The following is a 25525-nucleotide window of genomic DNA, read 5'->3' as shown; positions in this document are numbered from 1 at the left end:
GAGGCACAGAAGGTGAGGGCCACTGTGACTGACATGGGGTGTCCACCCACACAGTCGGAGCTGACCTCGGGCCCGATCATCTGGCAAATGGGGGTCACGGTCTCCCTTGAGAGGTGGAGCTTCCTTCGGCATTGCACCTCAGACATATTGAGGTAGCTGCATCACTGCCTGTAAACCCTGGCAGCAGGATAGTGGCATCTTCTGCGGCCCCTTCTGCCTTGGACTTCCTGCTGGCCCTGCGCCCCTTGTGCCTGGGCCTCTCCTCCCATAGGTCCCTCCCCTGGAAGCTGCACTGGGACACCCAGCCTCCTCTCCCTTCTGCCCCTCTCTTCCTCCTCAGAAGAGGTGCCACCAGCGGAGACCACAATCCCCATTACCAGGGTAACGGAAGGTTGTCTGATACCTGGAAGGGTCCACACAGTCTGAATCCTCCAGGGGCCTGGAAGACACCAAGGAGTCCTGAAATGAAGCCTGGAAATGCTAAGAATGAAGCCCCGAACAAAGATGACGCTGCCAAGTCTCAATTAGCCACCAGCAGCAAGCTATCTCCAAAACTCCTCACTACTCACAATGACAATGCTGCTGACCCTTCTTATCCCACCCGTGGATGAGGTTTTGCAAATTGGGGCCTGCCCGCCTGCCCGTTTTGCCCATGCAATGAGTGAAAAATCTCATGGGCAACTTTAAATCACCGTCAATTGGGTTGTCAAGGGCCTTAACTGGCCTGTTAATTAATGGCAGGCGCGGCTCCAACTCCCGCCTGCGTCCGCCAAGCGAAATATCACACGAATGCGTGGTGACATCGGGATGCTTGCCCAATGTCATCACACGTTACTTTATGCTCGAGAGAGTCGGGCACATGCCCACCCGCTCCGCGAAAAATTCTGCCCTATGTGTTCCAACCAGATCTGGCAGTGAATAGCTAAACCACCAGATCAGTCCAAGCCTGCGCTCCTTAGACTTAAGGGAGTTGAATTGAGGATCGTACAGGGGTAACAGCCAGGGTGAGAGTGAATGGTTTCAATGGGGAATTGGGCATCAAATGTGAAGTTGAGGGTGTGTTTGAGCAGATCATTAGCTGCAGACTTGTGGCGGTGAATGGAGGGCCAAAGGTTGGTAAGATGGAATTTTGAAAGTATATTTGGAAGAGAGTTTTGTTCTGGTGCAAATGCCAAAGGAGGTAGGATTGGGAGAGGGAAGGGAGGTATGTATGGAGCTGATGCAATGTACACTAATTGTGGTACGACAATGCTCACATCCCAGACTATAGTAACTTGGAGGAGAACCATGTTGGCAGTTTGTAATATAAGACAAAAAAAATCTTTTTTTCAAACATCTAAATTTTCAATAAAATTTAGCCATGATTACTAATTGTATTAATTGCATGCAGCAGTCAGGAGCAACTGGGGATTCACTTGTACACCTATAAAAGGGTGTTTTTTTGGCTGAGGAGCTTGTACTGTAATGTGTATCTTTGTAAATGAATGCTGATAAAATTACGTAAAGATTGGCTCCAGTTCTATCCCTCAGTACTTGATTTTCTGGAGTATAAATGTGATTTTCATCAGAGAAACTGGCCTAGCAAAGTTATTGAGCCCAGAAATGAACCCAGCCTGCACCGGTATCAGTAGAGATGTGGGGGTAGATTTTCCAATTGACACTGGGATGTTCCATGTGCTATTTTTAGGGAGGTATGAACTAATTCGAGTTAAAACTGAATATCTGCATTAAAACGTCGCACAGAGGAATATACTTCCAGTCCTGGATGTTTGTAGCTGAAGTGCAATGATTGATAAATACACCCTAGTCTTCAACCCAGCAGGGATTTCTTTTGTTCTTTGTTTCCCGGCCTTCCCTTGAATACAGTGACGGCTACACTGGAGGAAGCTGCCCTCAAGTATTGTTCTTCCTTTGTGGGCTTGGACAGTGAGGGCATAATTTAATGCCCTTTCCCATGGCGAGTTTGATGGCAGGGGCATTTAATTGGGCAGGAGGGTGTCAGGTAGGGACCCCGCCGCTTTCCTGTCTCTGCCCCAATTAAATCAGTGGCGGGAAGGCCTGTGCAAGGCCTTTGATTGGTCAGCAGCTCTCAGCGAGTGGGATTTAGGCCCCTGGGGTCCTTGATCCTGGAGAAGGCCCAGTGCCGCCCAGTTAAGTGCCTGATTGTCGCTTAATTCAGCGTGCTTTCCTGAACAGAGGCAACGCAGGGTTCTTGCCGATCCCCAGCAGCGGGCGAGACCCCTGTCACCTCTATTAAATTCTGCCTCAATGTTGACGGTTTGTAACACTGTGGAGGGGCAACACAGTCAGCTTTTATCACTTACCATCCTTTCACCAGGAAGAGAAATGCTGCCTGTTTCTTTCTCCTCCTCAACCCAGGGCTACTTTGGTCATTTTTAACACCACTCCAATTTTAACTTAATCAGCCATTAACGAAAGAATGCTTTTTTTAAAGTTGTGTTTTTTTCTCAGTAATTGTAATTTGTAATGTCCAAAATATAGTTTTGAACAAAATATAAATAACATATTTTACAATACGATTACATTTAGCCAATTATCTTTTAATTTAATATTTTATTGAAAGCTTTTACTTTATGTCTTTAGCTCATCTCAAAAGCCTGGATTTCAATTGGATATTTCTTCCTCATTACAGCTGGAGTGAATTTCCAATGTTATCTGTGGACTCTGAGCAGTTGGAGAACTTTCAACACACATTCTGTGCATCAGCTGGAGTTGAATTGTCAGGGAGGCACATCCCTTCATTATACAACAATTGAGAGCTTGTTTGCTTTTTCCTGATGAAGACTGAATTCTCAAACCTTTATTTCAGGCCAGTCCAGCATTTATTTAAATTTATTAGCCAACACTGTTTTCCACTATGAACTCAACAGGAACGGATTGTACATTCTTTGTTGACCGATAGAAAAGAAACTGAGATTAATTATTGAGAATGCATTTGTTTTAGTCATTTGCCTGCTTATTGTTGCTGAAAATGCAGTTGGAAGATCTGTGCTGAAACAGTTCAGAGCCTCAAGTCTCCCTCCTTACTTGGAAACTATGCAAATTCTGAACGTTTGAGCATTTTACAAGGTCATTTTTGTTAATGGAAAATGATGTTTATTTAAGACTGGCAAACAACTCACTCTCAGCAGATTAAAGGGTGAATTTTCCACTTCCGCACTCTGCGGGCTACATATTAGGAAACTTTGCAGATCAACTCATAATTTTTGATCCATTGATTTTAAGAGGCAGAAAAAATTCACATTTAACTGCTTTATGACAAGAATGTAAAAACAGCAATCAGCTGACAATGAAGAAAGTGGTAGAGAGTGCCTGAAGTCATTAAAGAGACGACAGCAATTTGTCTGTCATGCACTTGACCCCCTATTCCCGCACAAGGCAGTTAGTCCCCTTCCTCTCCTGTTACTGCCAGGTCCCAGTTAGCCTCAATACTGTCAGGTCCTGCACTCAAATGCTCCAGAACCTGACAATCAAATACTGCGGAACCTTCTGGAATATTTGATTCTCAATCTGATTCTCATCTTAACAACTGTCTGGCTCTCCCTCTATTTCATGGGATCCCTGCTCAGTATTCATAATATTTTCGTCACATTGGTGATCTCTTGAAACATTACTGATACTCTTGGTGGTATGAACAAATTGCACATTTCAAATCGCAGTTGCGCTGTGACACCCAAACAGCCCCAAGGCTCTCCGATGCTGAAAACTCCCTCCTGAATTTTCCCAGATCCCAGAACCTGCCCAAGTGTTTCTACAACCTCTCTCTTTAGTATTCCCAGGACCCTGAGATCTCTCCTCCAGTATTCCCAGACTCTCCATCAAAATATTGCCAGACTCTGAGGCCCCTTCCTATACTGCCAGATTCTGGCTCATTTCCCAGTGCTCCTAGATCCCAGGGTCATCTCAATGCTAATATGAAAGCATATCAAGTAATATGACTTGGCGCAACATTCCTGTGCTTACAAAACCTCTGAGTCAAAGTGTGCAACACCATGGGACATCTACTTAAACACAAAGTGAAGGAGCACTGTGCACAGTTGGCAAAGGGAGAAGGGCCGATCATCTATTCACACATCATCTCAAATAGAACAAGTAGATTCTGAACCTTCTAAAGGCATCCTAGTATTAATGTCTTGTCAATTACATTGTTAAGGTTTGTTAATGTCATGTCAATTACATCGTTAAGTTTAAGAGAACAGGAAATTAATTGTCTGATACAGTGGTGTAGTGATAATGTCACTGGATGAGTAATCTGGAGGCCCAGGCTATACCCTGGGCATATGGGTTCAAATCTCACCTTTAAAAAAAGCACATAAATAGGGAGCTCTGGGCAAAGCTGTGAGACTGAACAAGTGAATAAGCTCTCTCAATAAAGAAAATCTGTGTCTTGGTTTCAGCTTAATCAACCAGCTTGGATCCTATTAACGCCTAGCAACCAATCATGCATGCAGAAATGCATTGGGCAGATAAGTCCACCAAATCAGGAGGAACCCAACCATGGCCTCCATCCTTTTCCTTCTAGAAGGCCCACACTGATTAAACTGTACTGTTCGTTTATACCACCAAGACAGTGTACCAAGGCCTGGACATGAGACTTCTGAACAATTAGTTAACATAGAACACAGGTTACCTGTAATTGAACGCTTACACAAAGAACTCATCTGAGATTGTGATCTCTCCACTCCAATCCCAACGCTCAAGTGCAGTAAACTCACCTCTCACAGCTGCCAGTTTATTTGGATCCAGAGATTTCAGTCCTTGCTGTTTGCTTCCTACAACGCTGCTTGTTACTAGAACCTCATCAGTGAACAGATTCCTGGCCAGGTAACGTGCTGCCAGCTTTGGCTGGGTCTTCTGACTGGCTTTTAGTATAAATGCACCAGGTATTTTAACATTGCGCTTGGGATTCCCCAAAAACCCTTAAAGAACAAAATAGAAAACAAAAGAAAAGTCTGAAAGGATGTAATTCCACTTAGGATCAATTTCTCTCTCACAAGCAAGACTACTCCTAGTCATTGTGACATCTCTAATACATCAACTTTATGTGTTATTTAATACAAGCTCAATTCAAACTGATGGGACAAGTCGATTTGTTGAGCATGTTTTCCTAGAAAGCTTATATATTGATATCCTATTTCACCATCATCATCATGTGGGCCTTGCCCAAAGGCAGGTCCTTGGCTCATAGTCTTCTCCATATCTCTGTCCTGTGCCAGTCTTCTCATTTTCCAATAACTTCCTTCAATTTTCAAGCCATCCAGCATTGATATTCTCTTCCTCCCTCTTCGTCTTTTTCTTTGAACCAATTCCTCCCTTATGTCACTTACAAATCTGTTTCCTCTTGAGATATGCCCTGCTCAGTCTCTCTGCTTTTTCCCAATTATCTTCAGCCAATTTGTTTGTCTATCCACTCTCCTCAGCATTTCATCATTTGCTTCTTTTCCTGTCCAGCTGATCCTTTCCATTCTCCTCCAAAAATCACATTTGAAAGCTATTTAGCAAGTTGGTCTCCTCTTTCCCGACCCATACACAACAACACTCCAAATCAAGCTCTTTACAAGTCACTTATCGAGTTGTTTATTCAGCTTTCTGATTAGCAATTATCTCTTTCTGGATATCCTACTTATACCATCACCAATCTCTCCTGAATGGATCTGAAAAGAAACTGACACCATCCTGGATCACCACCCCCTCCTCTACACCAGGAGGCTGTGAAATATGGCACGTTATTCAACCATGGAAATATCACAGCCTCCAACAGGATGCACACACGGGGGGCAGTGGATAGCACTCGATCATGATTTCCCAACATGGGCCCATGAGGGCGAGTGACTTGAGGTAAACTGTAGCATCCTCTCCTGCTGAGGTTCAGGCCTGGGATTGAACTCAGGACTCTCCTGATCTGTCTGAGTTTGTGCCACCCTAGCTAGTTTACTTACCAACAAGGCATTGGGAAAAGTTGACGTACCCACTCACTACAACTAAATCCAGCATGTCTCCTGTATGTACATTCTACAGCACACCGCCGTCTTCTCAAGGACAATTAGGGATGGGCAACAAATGCTGGCCTAGCCAGCCACACCCACATCCCGTGAAACAATAGATTAAAAAAAAATAACTTGTCCAATCAGATTACATGAACCATTTTCTTTCTACAATTAATAAACTGGGCGTGGGGGCGAGATTCAAGTGATATCACAGAATACAAACTGAGCTTGGATTGTTCATTCATGTCATAGTACTCTCTGTACTAGAAGCCCAGCCTGTTACTCTAATGAATGCAGGTGAAGTTTATACAAATTGTTCTATTTTTGTCAGAGGGTTTTGTTTACCTAGGTGGTGACAAACCCTCCAAATTCATCATATTATCTGAACTCAAGTATCAATGTATCAGCACTACAGTTCTATTTTACTTCATGATTTGAAATAGTGATACCAAGATTTGGTTTCATGGGAATAAGCTCGACTATTCTGTGTATATTAAGTAACATATTTCCTACAGGCAAAGATGGCTTAAGTGGGCTTCACTGTATAACCAAACTGAAGTTACCTTGCTTAATTAAAACAAATAGATTTAAAACTTTTAGTTTGCTTCTTCCCACACCCCACCAATGTTTCCATAATATTTTCCGGAGTGACTCAGGAGCATCTAACTTCCAAGTAAGACTACTGAGGGATGTAGCCTCATTCCAGCTCTTGAATCCATAAACCAGACATAACCATAACATAATCCACAACACTCCAGTGCAGTGCTTGAGGGAGTGCTGCACTTGAAACAACCAGCCTTCAGGTGAAAGGCCTTAGAAACTAAGGCCCCAGCTGTCAGTACCAAACTGGTCACCGGTTAAACATCCAACCCGAGTGTCCTTCGACATGAAGTCAGTGAAAAGGAACGTCATGTGGAGTTTATACCAGGCAGCCACTTCATTACCACTCATTCTGTCCCCTCCGCAGAATATTAGTACAAACCGTTTGCTCCCTAATTTTTTCCATTCTTTTTTCTTTATTCCATCAATTTTCAATTGTGTCACTTTTGTTTTCACTTTTCTGCTCTACGGGGTTGATAACGTAGTCCCAGGACTTTGACCATTGCTCATCAGGCCAAGCTGAGCTGGTCGAGCATCTTTACTCAAGGTCAACTCATGTGGCTATTTCTTGGCTGCTCCTGACGCATTACATATGATGCACTGGGAGTGTTAAAGGGGTCGAGGGCCAGAATGTTGGGCACCAAAAACCAATAAAGGGCTGTTGGTGGCATAGGAAGCACGAGTATGTTTTGGAGGCTTAGGGCCAGATTTTCACGGAATGGGCAAGACTTCGCGGATCTTTAAAAGATACCCAGATGTGGAGGTTCCGCCCCCATTTCCGACAGATCCATGTTTGGTTGGCGGGGGAAGGGATGGGGCGTGATTCACACAGGAGGGAGACCCAAAGTCAGCAGGACCACTTGAACTCAGTACTGAGCTCAAACAGACCCCGTTTTAGCTGTGGCAAGTACCTTGGCCCACAGTGTGGGAGTCACAAATCGATGAAGTAGATGTAAACGCTTTTGTAGGGCGGAGAAAGTCTGTACAACTGTCACGATCTGAAGCTTTTTAAATGTGCTGCTCTAAACTTTTTAAAAATGCTGCAGCTTTCGGTAAGAGTTTTTAAAAAAAAAACCCCTGCCGGACTACTTCAATTGACCAGTGCAGGTCCCCTGTTGCCACTTATGCTGTGCTTCTGGGTGAGCCTGACTGCGTCCTGCGCCTTACACCCAGGAGTGAATGTTGCGCTTTTCGGGTTACCTTCTACCGAGACGGATCCGGCAAGTCGGCAAATTTCCTCACTCGAGCTACCCAGCTTGTAGCTGCCCTTTGGCTCCCATACAAATACTTGGCTGCTGGGAACCTAAACAAAGGGTGGAGATAAGAAAGGACAACCTTAACAAAGAGAGAACTAGCTGTCTCCAAATGTCAGGACAGGCCTCCCTTTCAACAGCCAATAGCAACAGACACCGTGCATTTACAGCACTAGTGCGATCCACCATGTGGTGAGGACCCACATTTGCATCATTTTTGTCAGCTGGTGCACATTTTGTGCATTGACTTTACATGCTGATATGACTTGGGACCTGCACTAGGGGGCATGAAAATCACTAGGCATGTGGTAAGCCTCAGGTCTCTGCACCAGTAATATGGGGAGCCAACACCTGATGTGCTTCGGAATACCAGGTACATATCATTGATCACTTGTAGTTAGCCTGCATAATATTCACTGCAGCTCTGAAGTAATCCTTTGTACATACTATTTTATAATGTTTTAATATGAAATGCATTATCTAAATGCATGTGTGATGGCTTAGCTTTATTCCATTTGTTACAATGACTTTATAAGATAGTTATGTTTTAACCTGTCTCCTTTAATTCAAGGTAAAATGGAGTAGATTGGAGAGGGCACGAGACCCCCCTATGGGATCTGCCTGGTGACAAGCCCATGTGACCTCATACTGAGTTTGCCTGGGGACAAACCCATGTGACTTGCTTAACACTTGGCACCACGATGCAGATCTCCATTGTCCCACCAGGGGTGCCTGGCATGCACAATGACAGTGTGGTGACTTTAACTAATGACATGTCCTTGTTCTCTCTTAGATTCGCCAGCACGCACCTGCTCTCTGGACCCCGAAAGACCACCCCTGACGCTGGAGGACCACCGGGCTTCATTTGCACCTGCGTCATACCCGCTTTGTGAACCAGGCAGTAGCGCAGATACCAGCACCTCGGTGGGCATTAGATCGGTGGCAAGGATGTGCACATTGGGCACTTCACACTCGCTTGAGGTGCAGGTGGAGGCAGAGAGCGCCCCGGGCGCCAATAGTCGGAGGACTGCTGGGGACCAGGACAATGCTCAGTTGAAGGCAGATGATGAGCCTCTGGAGTCGTCCATTAGGCTGCAGATGCTGGATGTCCAGCGGGATGTGCGGGAGGATCTGGCAGAGATCCATGAGGGTCTGCGTGTCATGGTCTCCGTTATGGAGGAATCCATGCAGAGCGTGAGCACTGCGGTGACCCTCATGGCCGAGCACACTGCCTTCTTCATTGAGAGAGTGGCGACTCTCATGGAGAGGCAGCTCCAGGGACAGAATCAGGGGTTCCTGGGGTTGCGCTCGGACCTGTAGCCCTCACACAGGCAGTGACATCAGGTGGTCAGTGCCAGTGTGGGAGGTGGATGAGGCCAGTATCCCAGCTAGGTGCCCGTCCATCGATGGTGAGCAGGGAGGTCCAAAGCGACCTCACATTGGCGCACGACCTGCTTGTTATCTCTGCCAGCTCCTCTCAGGGCGCTCTGGATGAGCCCCTCTGCCAGTGACCGTGGCATCTGATGAGGGCTGCGATGACTGGGGAGATGGCAGCTGTGGCACTGGCCGCTCCCTCCCAGGCGGGGCCAGCACAGGCTCCACTGGCCAGAGGACGACCGCCAATGTCATCAAGGTCAACAGGACAGCAGAATCAGCAGGCTGTCTCCAATGGCGGTGCCAGAGATGGGGGCGGCCTGCTGGGTGCCGCACCAAGGCATAGCACAAGAGGGACAATTCACGGTGATTTTCTGTTCATTTCTGTTTGGTTTATATGTCTGCTGGTGTAGATGGCAACACCAGTAATGATAATGTCATTATGTTTTCACCGTGACAATAACATTTAAATTCTGATGGCCTGAGCATACTTCACCTTTTGTTTTTCTGGTGCAGGGTACACCAGTATGTAATGCTGGATGGGAGTGGCTCGATACTTTATTGCACAGGCATCGAGTGGACTTTGGGTTCAAATGAAAGGGTCATTTCAGGCATCCTGGATGGAGGTGGCAGCCCTGCATTTGTTTCAAGCTGATCTTTGACAGCCTAGCTGAAGGAGTGTTGGATCAAGGCATCCTTGGAGGTTACTAAGGTCTGGTTCTATGCCCTCAGCGTTCTCCACACTATGCTCCTCTTCTGACTCACTACTGGACTCATCCTCTGTGGCCTGTGGAGCTGTGTCAACATTCTCTTCCTCCAGTGGGTCCCACCCTTGCCAGTGCCAGATTGTGGCAGCATGCAACCATGATCAGTGACACACGCTCTGGGGGGTATTGTAGTGCATCCCCTAAATGGTCCAAGCATTGTAAGCGCATCTTGAGAAGACCTATGGTCCTCTCTATCACCACCCTTGTGGAGGCATGGCTCCTATTGTAATGCACTCAGCCTCTGTTCTTGGGTGAGAGAGGCGTCATAAGCCACCTTTTCAGCAGATACCCCTTGTCACCCAGCAGCCACCCAAACAGTCAGGATGGAGCACTGAACAGCCTGGGCACCTGGGAGTGTCTCAGAATATAAGCATCATGAGAGCTGCCTGGGTACCTGACACAGACTTGCAGAATCAGCATCCTGTGGTCACACACTATCTGCACGTTCATGGAGTGGAAGCCCTTCCTGTTGACGAAGGCAACCGGCTGACCCGCTGGCACTTGATGGCCACATGTGTGCAGTCTATAGCACCCTGGACACGGGGGAACCCAACAATTGCTGCAAAACCTCTGGCTCACTCAGCCTGGCTGGCCTTGTTTGTACGGTAAAGAATAAAGGTCAGTACCCACCTGAACAGAGCTTCTGTCACCAGCTTGATGCAACAGTGAACAGCTAATTGGGAGACTCCACACAGATTCCCCCACTGAGCCCTGGAAAGAGCCGGAGGCGTAGAAGTTGAGGATCACTGTGACCTTCAGAGCCACTGGCATGGGGTGTCCACCCACACAGTCGGAGCTGATCTCAGGCCCAATCATCTCACAAATGGAGGTCACTGTCTCCCTTGAGAGGTGGAGCCTCCTTTGGCATTGCACCTCGGACATACTGAGGTGGCTGTGAACCCTGGCAGCAGCATAGTGGCGTCTTCTGTGGCCCCTTCTGCTTTGGACTTCCTGTTGGCCCTGCTCCCCTTGTGCCTGTGTCTCTCCTCCCACAGATCCCTCCCCCTGGAGGCTGCATTGGGACACCTGGCCTCCTCTCCCTTCTGCCCCTCTCTTCCTCCTCAGAGGAGACCATAATCCCCATTACCAGGGTAACGGAAGGCTGACTGATACCTGGAAGGGTCCACACGGTCTGAATCCTCCAGGGGCCTTGGAGACACCAGTAAGTCCTGAAATGAAGCCTGGAAATGCTGAACAGAGATGAAGCTGCCAAATATCAATAAGCAACCAGCAGCGAACTATCTCCAAAACTCCTCACTATTCACTCTGGCAATGCTGCTGACCCTGTTTATCCTGCCCTTGCATGAGGTTTAGCAAATTGCTGGCTGCCCATTTGCCCACTTTGCCCTTGCGACGAGCACGAAATCGCACGGGCAACGTAAAATCTAGTTTAATTGCCTTTTTAAATGCCTTAACTGGCCTAGGAATTGATGGTGGGCACAGCTCCAACTCCCGTGTGTGCCCGCCGACTGAAATATCGCCCGTTTTTACACTCAAACGGGTTGGGTGCACACCCGCCCGCTCAGTGAAAATTTTTGTCCTCGGATACAAAGGAAAAAGTAGCTGGTCTTGTTGTTTAGAGACTTATTGACTCTCAGTTTCCATCAGACTCAGAGACCTGGCCGGAGTTGGCTGGGTGGGCGGAGGGGGAATGGGGGAGAGGGGAAAGGGAAGGAGGGAGAGTAACTGCTGGCTGTGAAAAACAGAACTACAAAGAAGAAGATGGAAGAGACGGGACTTTTGACGGTTTAAGGACCTATGATTTACCAAGGTGGTCCTTGCAGCTGGAAGTCAACTCGAGTATATTCAGAAGATTGAGTGAAGGGTCTGTCAAAAGGACACTGAAAGACTCACTCACATGACAGGGAGAAGGGAGCCTGCTGAAATGCCAGGAGGGATTTGGACTTGGATCCACAAGGCTGCATAACTGCTGAGAGCATGGCATACGTAGAAGGGTTTCTGCTTGTGTTAATTGTTTAAAGGGAAAAAACTCTTTTCTGCAATGTGGCATGTAAGTTGCCCACTAACTAATGTTTAGTCTATGTTGGTTTCAGTGGCCTGAATCTTCGCTCCAAAGGCGACTACGCAGAATCAGGAAATTTTCTGGTTTGCCACACGCCCACCTCAGGAAAAATAGCGCTGAATGGAGGAATCACAGAATCACAGAAGAGGCCCTTCAGCCCATCGAGTCTGCACCGACACGTGAGAAACACTTGACCTACCTACCTAATCCCGTTTACCAGCACTTGGCCCATAGCCTTGAATGTTATGACGTGCCAAGTGCTCATCCAGGTACTTTTTAAACAATGTGAGGCAACCCGCCTCCACCACCCTCCCAGGCAGCGCATTCCAGACCGTCACCACCCTCTGGGTAAAAAAGTTTTTCCTTACATCCCCCCTAAACCTCCTGCCCCTGGAGGGAAATCAGAAGCAGCCACAAGGGCTGCTGAGTGCTAGAGCGGGCTGGTTAAAAGCCTCGCCTCTCCTCTCTAGTTCTGTTCTAGTTCTGTTGTTAAATATTAGGCACTTTACCTCTGCCCCCCTCACTTTCCACCCACTCCCCATGCTTATCCGTGCCAACTCACACCAACCCATGCCCCTTCACCCACCACCAATGGCCCCTTATTCATTCCATGCCAACCCATACTTCTCCACTCATCCCCTTGGCACTTTATAGTCCCATGCCAACTCCTACCAACTCTTGCCCTCTCCTACCGCCCTTTACCCTTACAACCTCCATGCCAACTCATGCAGTAAAATGATGGGCAGAGCTTAGGAGCCATGCTTAGATGATATAAAATAAAGTTCTAAATATCTATTACAGAGTTCACTATATAAAAAAAACTCACATTCATAAAAGCTCATTAAACACATTTAAATCCCAAGTACTTAATCCCTTATAAAAACATTGTATTCATAACCCCACATCCAAGACTTAATCCTTTAATAAACTATTTGAGCTGTCAATAAAATTGTGAACTTACAGATTCCTCCCACCCCCTCCCCCCTGCCCCAACTGTGACAATGACAGGCTGTAGAAGCAGTCAAACGGTAATAATGCTATATTGATAGCACTTAAGGTTATATCAATAAACGTCCATTGACACTGCAAGCACATTTTTTTGGACACACAGATACAGGCAGACAGTGTTTTTTAAATTTAAAGGGCAGGGGATTTAAACAACCTGACAGCTCCACAGAACTTATCCGCCCTTTATGTCTATTCTAAAAATTCATAACTCACACACTGCGGGATAAAGCCTTCACTCCAGCAAAAATGGGGTCTGATTGAACTCACCACAAAGTTCAAATGATCCTGCTGGATTTGGTTTTCTCCCATGTGTCAATAGTGTCTCGCCCCCATTCCCCTAGCAGCAAAAACACAATCTGCTGGAAATGGGGGCGGGACTTCCGGATCCGGGTTACCAGTGCCATTTTGGATAAGCCCTGGAGTCTCCACCACTCCACGTAAATCTAGGCCAGTGTGTTTGTTGCGGTAAAAGTCTTAAAGCGTGAAATATTGTTGCGCGATGCTTTCTGTTGGTCCCTGGGAAATCCATATCTCTTATTTAAAAGTTATCGGTCACTACGGGGATCATAACACATTCCGTTTGTTTCTTTCTATTTTATGCTTACCCCATTTCACTCTATTGTTACTCTCACCCTCTTTTACCATTTTTAGTATATCATGAATCTCTAACAGTATTTAATGGTTGACGCAATAGTGCCAAGGTTCCCTAATAGCATCAGAGCTGCTGACTGATCAAAGTCACGTCATCCTGCTCCCGTACTGAACAATCAAGGAGCGTGTGCGTGAAACAGAGACACCAATTCAATTCAAGCTATGTAAATAGGGAAGTGTACCAGCCCTGTCAACTCATTGAAGAGGAAAATAATACATGAAGAACACTGACGAAACAAGGGTCTTCTGCATGTTAAGGAAAATAGTTGAGTCAGGGCTAAAAAAAATGTAAACTCAATCAATCAGGCTTAACATGATTTGCACAAAAAAAAATCTGTTCTTCATGTTACATTGTGCACTGAGGGACTAACCCATTTATCAACCAAATGGTACAGTACATCATGGCAATAGATTCTCTCACTGACCAGGACTGAGTAATGGGGTCTCTCTGGGTAAAGTCAATAGAAGTCCCAAGTTTGCTCTGAACAGCAGGAGTAATCTCAGCATATCAGTTCCTTTCATTCTTGGTATAAAACAAAAATCAAGTCACTTGCCACCTAACAACAGTTCCTACTTACCAAAGCTATTCTTTGAAAGGTCAAAAGTTGAATGTTGTGGCGCTGGATCCGGTTTTGAAGTCTCCATGTTGAGACAGTCCACCTCTAATGCAGTATTTTCCTCTGTTTGAGAGGTTGTTTTTATTTCTAGCTGCTGCAGCACTGATCGTTGACTGTGACTGGTTTGTGGTTTGCTCATTTTATAAGCAGCTGGTATGGCCTGCGGCTTCTGACAAGGATGCTGAATCTCTGGGTTTCGGACCAAGTGTTGTGGCGCTAGACCAGGCACCGCTGAGCTAGTTGCTGGCATCAGGTTTTCAAGGATGTGTTCCATGGAATGAAATGAGGTTGAAACATCTGGTTTCTCATCAACTACTGCATCCGTAGTATCATCTTCAACCTGAATTATTATCGGTTCATTACAGTCACTTGATTCACTCGGGTCAGCTGGACTGGAACAGCCGATTCTCCTCTTTCGCGCCTTCACCGCAGATCTCAGTCCCATTTTCCTTTTCAATGTCTGGTTATAACAATTGGAGAGAGATGCCAGGACCTGCCTCTGCAGCAAAAGGAGACACATTAAATCAATTGTCACATGTCATTAGAGTTATAACTCTCTGGAAAGACTAAACTGTCTGAGGTTCCTTTCTCGAGCTAAGACTGAGGGGGTGACTTAATAAAGATCTTTAAAATTGTGAAGGGGTTTCATAGGGCAGGTAGATGTAGAGGTGATGTCCTCACTTGGGGAATCTAAAACTAGGATGACTAGGAAAACTAGTCATGAATATTTGATAGTCACAAGTGAATCCAATAAGAAATTCAGGATAAACTTCGCTACCCAGACAGTGGTTAGAATGTGGAACTTCTATAATATAGATGCATTTATGGGGGAGCTAGTTAAATATGGGAGGGAGAAAGGAAGGTTATGCCGATAGGGTTTGATGAAGCAGGTGGGAGAAAGCTTGCGTAGTTCATAAACAGCATAGATGAGTAGGGCCAAATGGCCTGTTTCGATGCTGTACATTGTGTAATTATTGTGCTTTATACCATAGAGCAGGTTAATTCAAAGGGCCCTTCCATCTAAATTTCATAGGGCAAAACATTTAGCTCGGCAGGTGGGCGCGTGCCCGACCCACTCGAACGTAAAATGATGTGCGTTGACGTCAGACGATGGTCCCGAAGTCAACGCGCAGTTGCGCAATATTTCAGTCGGCAGGCGCGCGCCGGAATTGTCAGCAATGCACCCGCCGACAATTAAAAGGCCTGTTAAGGCCATTAGCAAGGTTATTGAAATAAATTTTTCGCTGCCCGTCTAACCTTATGGTTGGCGGGCAGGCGAAAAGGCCAATCCGCCTTTGCACATTTTAGGAAACCTCATCCACGGGTGGGATGAGGTTTCCTAAAACAAATAAAAATATAATAAAAGTTTTAATATTTAATTAATAACATGTCCCTGCTCATGTGACAGAGTCACATGAGGGGACGCGTTTTATTACATTTTTACTTTCTTTTCTTTTTTAACAACTCTTCATCTCCCTAAGGCAGCTCTGTGCCCGAGGGAGATTCTCAAGCGTGCACTCACGCGCATGCGGGAAGTTTGCCCTCGCTCTGCTCGCCCTTGCCCCCAGAGGCAGCGCTGAGCTTAATTGCCCTGCCAGCATGAAATCGCCCTCCGACCCTGATTGCAGCCCTGACCTCCCTCGCCGATCCTGCCCATAAAATATGTGCATTCTTTCAAATGTGGTAGCTAGTCTAATTCAATTAATGTCATAACCTCGCATATCCTAGGAATTTAATTAGCCAGTTGTATGACTTATTTCCTTCTCGCCCCATCTGCCAGAGCTGTCACTCTTTAGTTTTCTCTTCTGACTAGCAAGAAACAATTTTAACTTAAAACATGTCAAACATAGGTGGACATATTTCCCACTTAAACATAATACATTGATCCTTTTCACAAGCTCCCAGTTTCAGTTTGTCTTTAAGGGTCATGTTAAAGATTAAGGTAGGTTCTGGAACTATGTCTCTGGTGCAGGTTGGGAAATTCCTCCTGCTAATTGCCAAACAGTCATCACCTCAATGGATGCATTGTACACCTTAAGAGATCGGATCAAGAATCGATCAATGTTGCTCCTCACGCTGAATAGGGTTCCCAGCCCCTCCCACCAGTTTTTCAGAGGAAGGGACCATTGAAGTGCTTGGGGACACATGCCACCATATCCCCACCTCTCCTCCCTTTCCTGGAATATAGGCCCAGTGCTATCATATTCATTCACCCAAATGTAGAAGATGGGCAGGACCCAAAGAAACAAGGCCTTTATAGTTTACAGCATATTGTCTCTGCGTTCGTTCTTATTTCAACAATTCAAAACAACGTCTACTTCCTTGCTGTCCCCCATACCTCTGTATATTCCTCTGTTTCAAATATTTATTCAACTTTCACTTAAAAGACGCAGCGGTCTCTGACTCAACTACTCCTTGCGGCATTCTCTGTGTAAAGGAATTTCTCCTTCCCCCTTCCCTCACTGCCTTACTGACAATTTTAAATGGAATTCGCTTTGTTAGTGACTCCAATCACAGGGACAATCTTTTCCATTTGCTCAATGAAAGCCTTTCACAATTTTAAAAAATGTCTCTAAATCTCTTCTTAACCTCCTGTGCTCCGGTCCCAATCCTCACAGCTAGGGTTTTCCAACCTGGTAAATCAATATTTATGTAAACATTTTCTTCTGTTTGTGAAGATTTTGAGACCCAGTATTCAGGTGCCATACATTCTGTAAGGCTCAACTTCCTTTCTGTAAAGAGATGGTGAAGGATTCGAACTGGCGACATTGATGACTACAGCCAGTGCCATACAGATGTTGGAGGTTTTCTTAAAGGGGATGATACAGCTCTGTCAGTGTCTCCCTGCTAGATCTCACTACCCTTGCGCAACAATCTTCTGTGAATCCCAGATATCTGTGCTTGGTATAGCCGACTGGCTGTGTTGCACAGCAGTGGGATCTGACAGTACACCCTGTGCAGAGTCTGACACCAAAGACAATCTTTTCCTTCTCTTACTGGCCCACCTTTACCAGGTCCAGTGATAGCGGAACACTGAATGCATAATGTGCAAAAAAACTTTAAAAATTTCAACTGAAGTGTGCAGCTGTTCACCTTCAACTCAACATAGGGAAAGGAGGTGGCAATTCAGCACCTTGGGCATGTTCTGAAGACTGCAGGTTACAGACTTCAGCAACACAGGTTCTTTATAAGGAGTAACAATGCATCACAAACAATGCATTAGCATTGGTATCCGATGGCTGTAAAATCAGGGTGGGTGTGTATCTGAGTTTTGGATATGTGCTCTTGGTGGGTGAGACTCCCCTCCTGAAGCATTGATTCATAAAATTACCCCTATTCTGCTTTGTGAGCTTAGTAAACCATTATGCTAACCAGCCATGACTCTATGATATAACGAGAGGTCAGCTCATGTAAATTATAACATAATACTCATGGTGCATGATGCACTGGGATTGTGCAAGAAGCATCAGGGAGCAGGATGGCTTGAGCAGCGGTGCTTGCTTTGAAAACTCAACAGGTGGAGAATCCAAGAAACTGCAAGAATCCAAACGAGTGGAGCCAGTCCATTTAACAAAACACTGTTGGAGGTGTTGCTGAGAGACATCTCTTTTAAAGCAAGGGGCCACCCTTCCGGTTCCAAGAATATTGGGAAATGTGGATGTACAAAGGGATCTGGGTGTCCTTGTACACCAGTCAATGAAAGTAAGTAGGCAGATGCAGCAAGCAATTAGGAAGGCAAATGGTATGTTGGTCTTCATTGCAAGAGCATTTGAGTTCAGAAGTAGGGATGTCTTACTGCAGTTATACAGTAGCCTTGGTGAGACCATACCTGGAGTAATGCGTGCAGTCTTGGTCTCCCTGCCTATGATAGGATATACTTGCCATCGAGGGAGTGCAGTGAAGGTTCACTAGGTTGATACTGGGGAAGGCAAGATTGTCATGTGAGGAGAGACTGGTTTGACTGGGCCTGCATTCACCAGAGTTTAGAAGAATGAGAGGGGATCTGATTGAAACGTATAAAATTCTAACAGGTCTAGACAGACTAGATGCAGGGAGGATGTTTCCCCTGGTTGGGGAGTATAGAACCAAGGGCCACAGTCTCAGGATACAGGGCAGGCCATTTAGGACTGAGATGAGGAAAAATTCCTTCACTCAGAGGATGGTCAACCTGTGGGATTCTGTACCACAGAAAGGTTGTGAAGGCCGGGTCACTGAGTAGCTTCAAGAAAGAAATTGATACATTTTTGGAATATTAGGGGCATCAAGGGGTGTGGAGAGAAAGCGGGAATATAGCGTTGAGATAAACAATCAGCCATGATCATAATGAATGGCGGAGTAGGCTCGAAGGGCCGAATGGCCTATTCCTGCTCCTAGTTTCTATGTTTCTAAGAAACAACAGCATCATCAATACATAATAACCTGTGCAAGGTTCTTCCATCAGACTAAGATCAGCAGTTTAGGCAAACTCTCTGCTCTCGATCTCTGCATTACACAATGGAGTCTAGCATGACTATGTAGACTGAGTCCAAGGGCAGAATTTTTGCCCCCACAAGGGGTCAAGAATGGAAGGGTCAGGTGTGTACATTTGTACCAGTGGCTGACAGGTAGCCGGTTCAGTTAAATTAATGGCTAATTAAGGCCAATTGTCAGAGGTTGACTGGGCAGAGGCAGCAGTGCATGGAGGCTCCAACTGGACGCAGTTAACAAGCGCAAAGTAAACACAGCATCAGTTTCACAACAGCAGAGCACTTAAAACAGGATGTTCGTACCAATAATACAAGGTAAGCTTACCTGCTTAGCAAAAAATTTGGTCCTCCCTTGACGTAGATCAGACACTTGCCGCTGAATCACTTCCACTTTTCTGTCCAGTCTTCGGATGGTAGAATATATAACCTACATCGATAGTAAAAATGGTTCAAAAACAGCAGGTGTGTCACAAAGCAGAAACTGTGACAGCTATAATTATGGTAAAGGGCATTTTTTTAATAAGGAAAAAATCTAAGATTTTGAGTTAAAGTTGCTTCTTAGTTTTAACTCCACTTCTTGCTGTTTGTAAAATGGCTGTTGCAGGTCAAGAGCTGCCCCTCCCAAATTTAACTTCCTTTGTGCAGGTTGCGTTCTGTGTAATTTTTTTGCCACAAGTAATCCATGTGGGAACGATGCGAAATTGACACAACAAAACAAGGATTATATTGGATCTGGCCTCAAGCTACTGGTTAAAATCAGATTTCCCAATTTTTCCATTAAATCAGAATTGGCAACGTGAAGAAATGAAAAGCAAGGTTACGCATTAGAGATGGGCAGGCAGAAAATGCACAGAAGGTCAGACAGCATCTGAAACAGAAAGCTAGGTTAATATTTAGATGCAAAACTTCATTAGAAATCTGTAGATAGGTCACGCCTGAAATGTTAATCGCTCTTTCTTTATCAGATGCTGATCCACCCGCATTTTTAGTGTTTAACCTCACAAACCATCAAGACTCAGAATCACACAGTGCAGAAGAGGACCTTCGGCCCATCGAGTCTGCGCCGACACATGAGAAACACCTGACCTACCTACCTAATCCCATTTACCAGCACTTGGCCCATAACCCACTCCCCTGGTAGTTTCAGAGAAACAGTATTTGGAATCGTGCAGAGGCTGGGAACACTGAATGTTACTCTTGATTGGCGTCGTAACTACTCAGGCAGCAATAAGAACTTGCATTTATAATGCACTTTAACATTGAAAATTTAACCCAGCTTTTTCAAGAAGACACGGGAAAAAATGCACATCCAGTTAAAGTCTAAAAGCAGGAAAGGAAGGTGAAGAGTTGGGAGAATTTTGAGGGGGAAAGGCAGGATGTAGGGAGAGGGGTTGTACGAAGAGTCTTCAGTCAGAGGACTGGACAGATCCTGGGACTGAAGGAAGTTACAGAAAAAGGGAGGGACATGACCGTGAAAAGATTTAAACACATCGATGAACTGAGAACCAGTATAGGTCAATGAGAACAGGGGTGAATGAGTGACAGGGGTTGGGAGATGGATAACACACAGACAGCAGAGTTTTGGACGAGCTAAAATTTATGAAGGGTAGCGGGTGGGAGGCTGACAAGGGGAGCATTGGAGTAATCCAGCCTGAAGGTGACAAAGACATGGATGAGGGTTTCGGGGAAGATGAGCACAGCAAAGTACAGAGGTGGAAGTTTGTCTTTGTGATTGAGGGGATTAGAAGTCAGAAGCTCCGATGGGACCAAGTGGGATGTCAAGGTTGTGAATAATCCGAGGGATGGGTGAGTTTTTCGAATTGTCAGTGAGGAACACTTGGTTGTTTTCACTGCTCCCAAAGACAGTAAGGAGTATACAGAAATTTAAGATAACGACCCAAAGAAATGCAAGAAACTGTTTCTTTAGACAGGGTCTGATTAGAATGTGGAATTCTCTGCCATTAAAAAGTAGTAGATTGGTGAATCCTTTGGTTTCACACACATTAAGCTACCAAATCATACACTACTGGAAAAGTCAGGCACTTTTTCACAGAGAGGGCAAAATGAAAGGAATTCACCCTGGAGCTCTCTCATTCACATCACAAAGTGGTGTTTGTAAGATCTAGAAGATGGCCATTCTGCTCATTCCAAACTTTCCTTGGTTCTTTTTGTGCTTATGGGGGCTTTTGAAATTTGAAGCACCCTGAGCATAATCAAGCACTTTCACATTGAACAGTGCACATCCAGTCAAAGAGTAAGATGTCCTCAAACTCCCCTAATGGTTCAGTGAATTTATCCAATGAATTGTTGAACTAGACTGATGGGAAAGGTCACATGATTGAACCCTGGTCTATGCTCAACCTGACTAATGATAAGGAGCTACAACTGATCTCAGAGCCCTTAAATGAGGAAGGGGAAGACTAGCCAGAGTCCTCACAATCCTGCTGGATGGGTGCATGAGCAGATATCAGGTTTGGACAAAGTTTGACACAGCTGTGATCCTCCCTCAAAAAGATTACCTCTCGTCACTTGATGTCAAGGTTCACACAGGAATAGTGGCTGTTTTGGTGAGGGATTGAGGGCTAACTAATGGTTATAAGTCTCATACCATTAGGAGAGGGGCCAATGAGAACATTTACAGAAAGAGACAGATGTTTTTTACTCTGCTCAACAATGTGCTATTCCCCTAGCTCCTAGTGTGACAATGTGACAACCTATACCAGCCATTCTGATCTCTCTTCGCAATAGTTTGGGATCACCTCTACTCCTACCATGAACTGGGTTGAAACAATTCAAACAAATATCAATATTAAATTGGATAAAAATTTATCCAATATTTATCAATCTGCACCAAGTGAACATTAGGTAGCAATAAATATGTTATCGACTACTTTACTGAGCAGCTCTCCTGTGCTTACTATTGATTCTATGGATTATGATACAATGACACTGGATGGCTCGTCTTAACTCTCGTTGTTGGCACAAAACAGTGGATTTAACACCCATTAGACGCCTCTCCAAATCAGGCAGGGTGTATAAGCCCTCGGCTCTTTAATCCATATTTAGTCAACTGGATCACAACATTTGTTGACAAATTGTGGACAATTTAATAAATAGTTGCTACAACTTGCTGCTTAAAAAAACCTGCCTGCTTACAGTTATGGAGTGTTGCCTAGCAACACAAATTATTCACTAAACTAATATGCTTACTTTCTGGCAGGCATTAATTGTTAGGCTGTTTGGCTTCATCTATAGAACAGATGTTAGGAGACTGGTCTTGAAATTATCCTGTCGGAAAACCAGACAAACACACTTATATACTCCTCTGACATTCCTCTCTGCTATGTCAGCAGAGGTTTTAACTTATTTACTGTAAACATTATCTATTATCCTTCTGAAATTATAACTCCAATTCTTTGGAGAGATTTATTTATGGCTGATTTTCCTCGTACTGCACCCAGGAGTAACGGATCACCTAGGCGCGGGCATAGGGAACCATTGGGCAGGGAAGTCCACATGCCCGTCATGAACCTGCCTGAAAAAAACTGGGTGGCTCCACTGTGAGATGTATAAATGTTCCTGCCCAATGTTCCTCTACTGCGCCCACATTCAATCTCATTGACACAGGAAGATGAACGCATATCTGGAAATCACTGCCTGAAAGGGCAGGGGAGGCAAATTAATGATTTTTCACGAGGGAATTGGATAAGTACTTAAAGGGGAAAAATTTGCAGGGCTGTAGGGAAAGGGCAAGAAAATAGGACTAATTGGGTAGCTCATTCAAAGAGATGGCGCAATGGGTCGAATGGCCTCCTTCTGAGCTGTGTCATTCTATGATTCTAATATTGATTTTGCGCAAGTGGGATAAAATAAGTTAATGGGATAAAATGTCCCATTGCCTCTACTACTGTCATGTGCCTCAAATGGTAAGAAAAGTAGAGAACACGTAGGTTGCAGACAACTTTAGATTGCAAATCAGCCTCAGGCTGTTTGTCAAACGTTCGTCGTTTTACTGCGCAGTTCCAGAGTTTTGTGTCTGTTTCGTCCACGATTTTGTGATCATTAAAATTAATGGCCAGGAAATTAAGAATGGTGCCATGTCCAAATTCCTGATTGTGTGCTGACACAGACATCTCGCACAGGAATTTACTGTCTCAAACCTATCCTTGTCTATTATCCTACTTACATAACATGGGCCTGAATCTCCTGTTCGGCGTGCAAGGGTGGGCCCCGCTTGCCGACGCGCGGTGACGTCGGGCGTGTGACCCGACATCGCCACGTGTCATTCTGATCATCAGTTCGGTGGGCGTGCATCAGAATCGGCTGCGCGCCCGCCAAACTGTCAAAGGCCTATTAAGGCCATTTAAATACCAATTGAAACAATTAACAGGGCTGCCCGTCCAGCCTTAAGGTTGGCGGGGGGGCAGGTGAAGAGCCCAGGCGGCCTTCGCATTTTTCATGGAACCTCATCCACAGGCGGGATGAGGTTTCATGAAGGATTTATAAATGTAATAAAAATTTTTTAGTAGAACACGTTGACATGTCCCAGTTCATGTGACACTGTCACATGAGGGGACATGTCTGAATAATGTTTTAATTTCTTTTTTCAAGTTTTACAAATCAAATTAATCGCCCTGAGGCAGCTCCGTGCACAGGCCCCGACTCTCCCTCCTCCCCCCACCCGCACAGGGAGCGCTCAGCGCTTCTGGGTGCGCGTCACGCTGGGCCGGCCTTAATTGGCCCGCCCACGCAAAATGGCGGCGGGCAGCCAATCGCGGGCGGCGATCAGCTGCGCGCCCGCCCACTCCCGAACCACCCGCTTGATGGGGAGAAAATTGTCCCCATAGAAACGTTCCTTTATTTCCCTGTGTATTCTTGTAATCCAAATATTCCTGCAGAAAAATGCTCAGCCAAATTTCCAGGCATTATTCTACAACGCGGAAGAGGTAAACCATGCCTATGTTATGCAAACAGTATTCAGCTGGGATGGATGTCAGAGATAGATCAGGTTTCAGTTCGCAGCTTCTTCACTGGCTTGCCTCCGAGTCCCTGCATTCCCAATTTCCCATCTCCAGATTCAGACCCAGCCCCAAGGCACCAGCCCCTGAAATCGCTCCTAATCCCGCTGGCATCCCTAGGCCATTGCCATCATACTCTCTCCCAGACTCAATAGCAGACCCTGCATTCCCGACCAAACCCTAGGACCAGCTCCAAATATAAACTCCCTCGTCTCCATACTTGTTCAGGTTTCAAGATCCAGGCATCCACATACCTCTGGGCTCTCCATTCCCTCCCAATTCCAGCAGCAACTCTGGCTTTCACATTTCTCCTCAGCCTCACTCTCAGGCACAAGATACAGGACCCATTTCTACACTTGCTCCTTCCTCAGCAGCAGCTACAGGTCCTGGTCGCCAGGCACCCAGTTTAGCAGGAATCCCTACCACTCCACTCCTTCTATCAGTGGTTCCAGGGCTTGCACTCAACTGCTCCCTTCTAGCTCCAAGCTGTCCATTCAATATATCCCCGATCACTGTCTCCTGACTGGGAATGAGTGGGGCTCAATCTGTCCCAGCTCCAAGCTTCCCACTCATTCCCGGCCTGTACTCACTACCCTAACATATGCCAGGCTTGACCTGGTCTTCCCTCCTTCATAACCAGCTGGATGACATTCGCAACTATTCGTGAGTTGCATTTCCAAGTCCAACACAATGGGCAGAATTTTCTGCCTGTCGGGCGGGCGGGCCCGACCCAATCTCCGGCGGGTGGGGAGCCGATCACTGCCGGAGAAGCAGGCCCCGCCGCCATTTTACGTGGGCGGGCCAATTAAGGGCCGCCCAGCGTGACGTCCGGTGGGAAGCGCTATGCGCTTCCTGTGCAGGCGGAGGGGGGAGGGATTCCCCAAAAGCGAGAGTGCGCCCTTTCACACATGCGCATGATAGAGCGCACATCTCCCTGAGGCTAAGTGCTGCCTCAGGGAGATCGCTTACACTTTGAAAAACATTAAAAATAGAAAAAAAAAATCCTTAACATGTCCCCCTCATGTGACTGTCACATGAGATGGAACATGTTCATAATTTACACTAAAACTTTATTAAACTGTTTAAATCCCTACATGAAACCTCATCCCGCCGCTGGATGAGGTTTCATGTTTTATCTATTCCCCGCCGGGGCTCCTGGCCTGCCCGTCAACCTTAATGTTGGACGGGCAGGTCCTTTAATTGTTTCAATGATCCTGTCAATGGCCTCAATTGGCCATTGACAGGTCGGTGGGCCCGCAGCTGACTTTGCTGCGCCCCCGCCTTCCTGAAGATTTAAATGGGTGGGGTGACGTTGGGGGTTCCGCCCAACGTCATCCCGTGTCTTTTAACGTCGGTGAACGGGCCCCGCCCCCTGCTCGCCAATGGCAAAATTCAGCCCCAGGTCTCGTGTGAGGTGAGAGGTAACGGAGAGAGTGAGGCACATATGAAACAAGAGACCGAGACGTAAAGAGAGAAAAAGAGGAGAAAGTGTACGACCAACACACATAAAAACATCATAAATACATAAATGAGCAAAGCAAGTGTGAGGCATATGAAGAAAGGGTGAGGTAAAGGAAGAGAGATTGAGGGGTGGGGTGTAGTGTTATCTCCAACTTTGTTATGTTAGCATTAATCTGGCGAACGGGTCACCTGCCCATTGTATAACACACCCATTGTGGAAACCACCCACCCCATTCAATTGTGGAGCTTGGCCCATTGTAGAACACTCCCTGATTCCCA

At 45.8% G+C, this 25525-nt stretch overlaps 1 protein-coding gene across 2 annotated transcripts in view; it reads right to left on the bottom strand.

Annotated features, from left to right (window-relative positions):
• LOC144691364 (uncharacterized) overlaps positions 1-25525 on the bottom strand; it is a 129698-nt gene that overhangs the window by 47472 nt on the left and 56701 nt on the right. Inside the window, exons 6-8 of one of the 2 annotated variants that reach the window (XM_078559387.1) lie at positions 19093-19194; positions 14263-14800; positions 4737-4940 (exon numbers count right to left, since the gene is read on the bottom strand). In XM_078559387.1, coding sequence (XP_078415513.1) covers positions 4737-4940; positions 14263-14800; positions 19093-19194 — 844 coding nt within the window. The remainder of the gene's footprint in view (positions 1-4736; positions 4941-14262; positions 14801-19092; positions 19195-25525) is intronic. The other variant, XM_078559388.1, reaches the window with a different exon arrangement.

The sequence above is a fragment of the Cetorhinus maximus genome, chromosome 16 (assembly GCF_964194155.1).
Source record: "Cetorhinus maximus chromosome 16, sCetMax3.hap1.1, whole genome shotgun sequence".
Lineage (NCBI taxonomy): Eukaryota > Metazoa > Chordata > Chondrichthyes > Lamniformes > Cetorhinidae > Cetorhinus > Cetorhinus maximus.
Note: the sequence above shows the minus strand (reverse complement) of the source record. Positions and strands in the feature narration are given on the sequence as shown.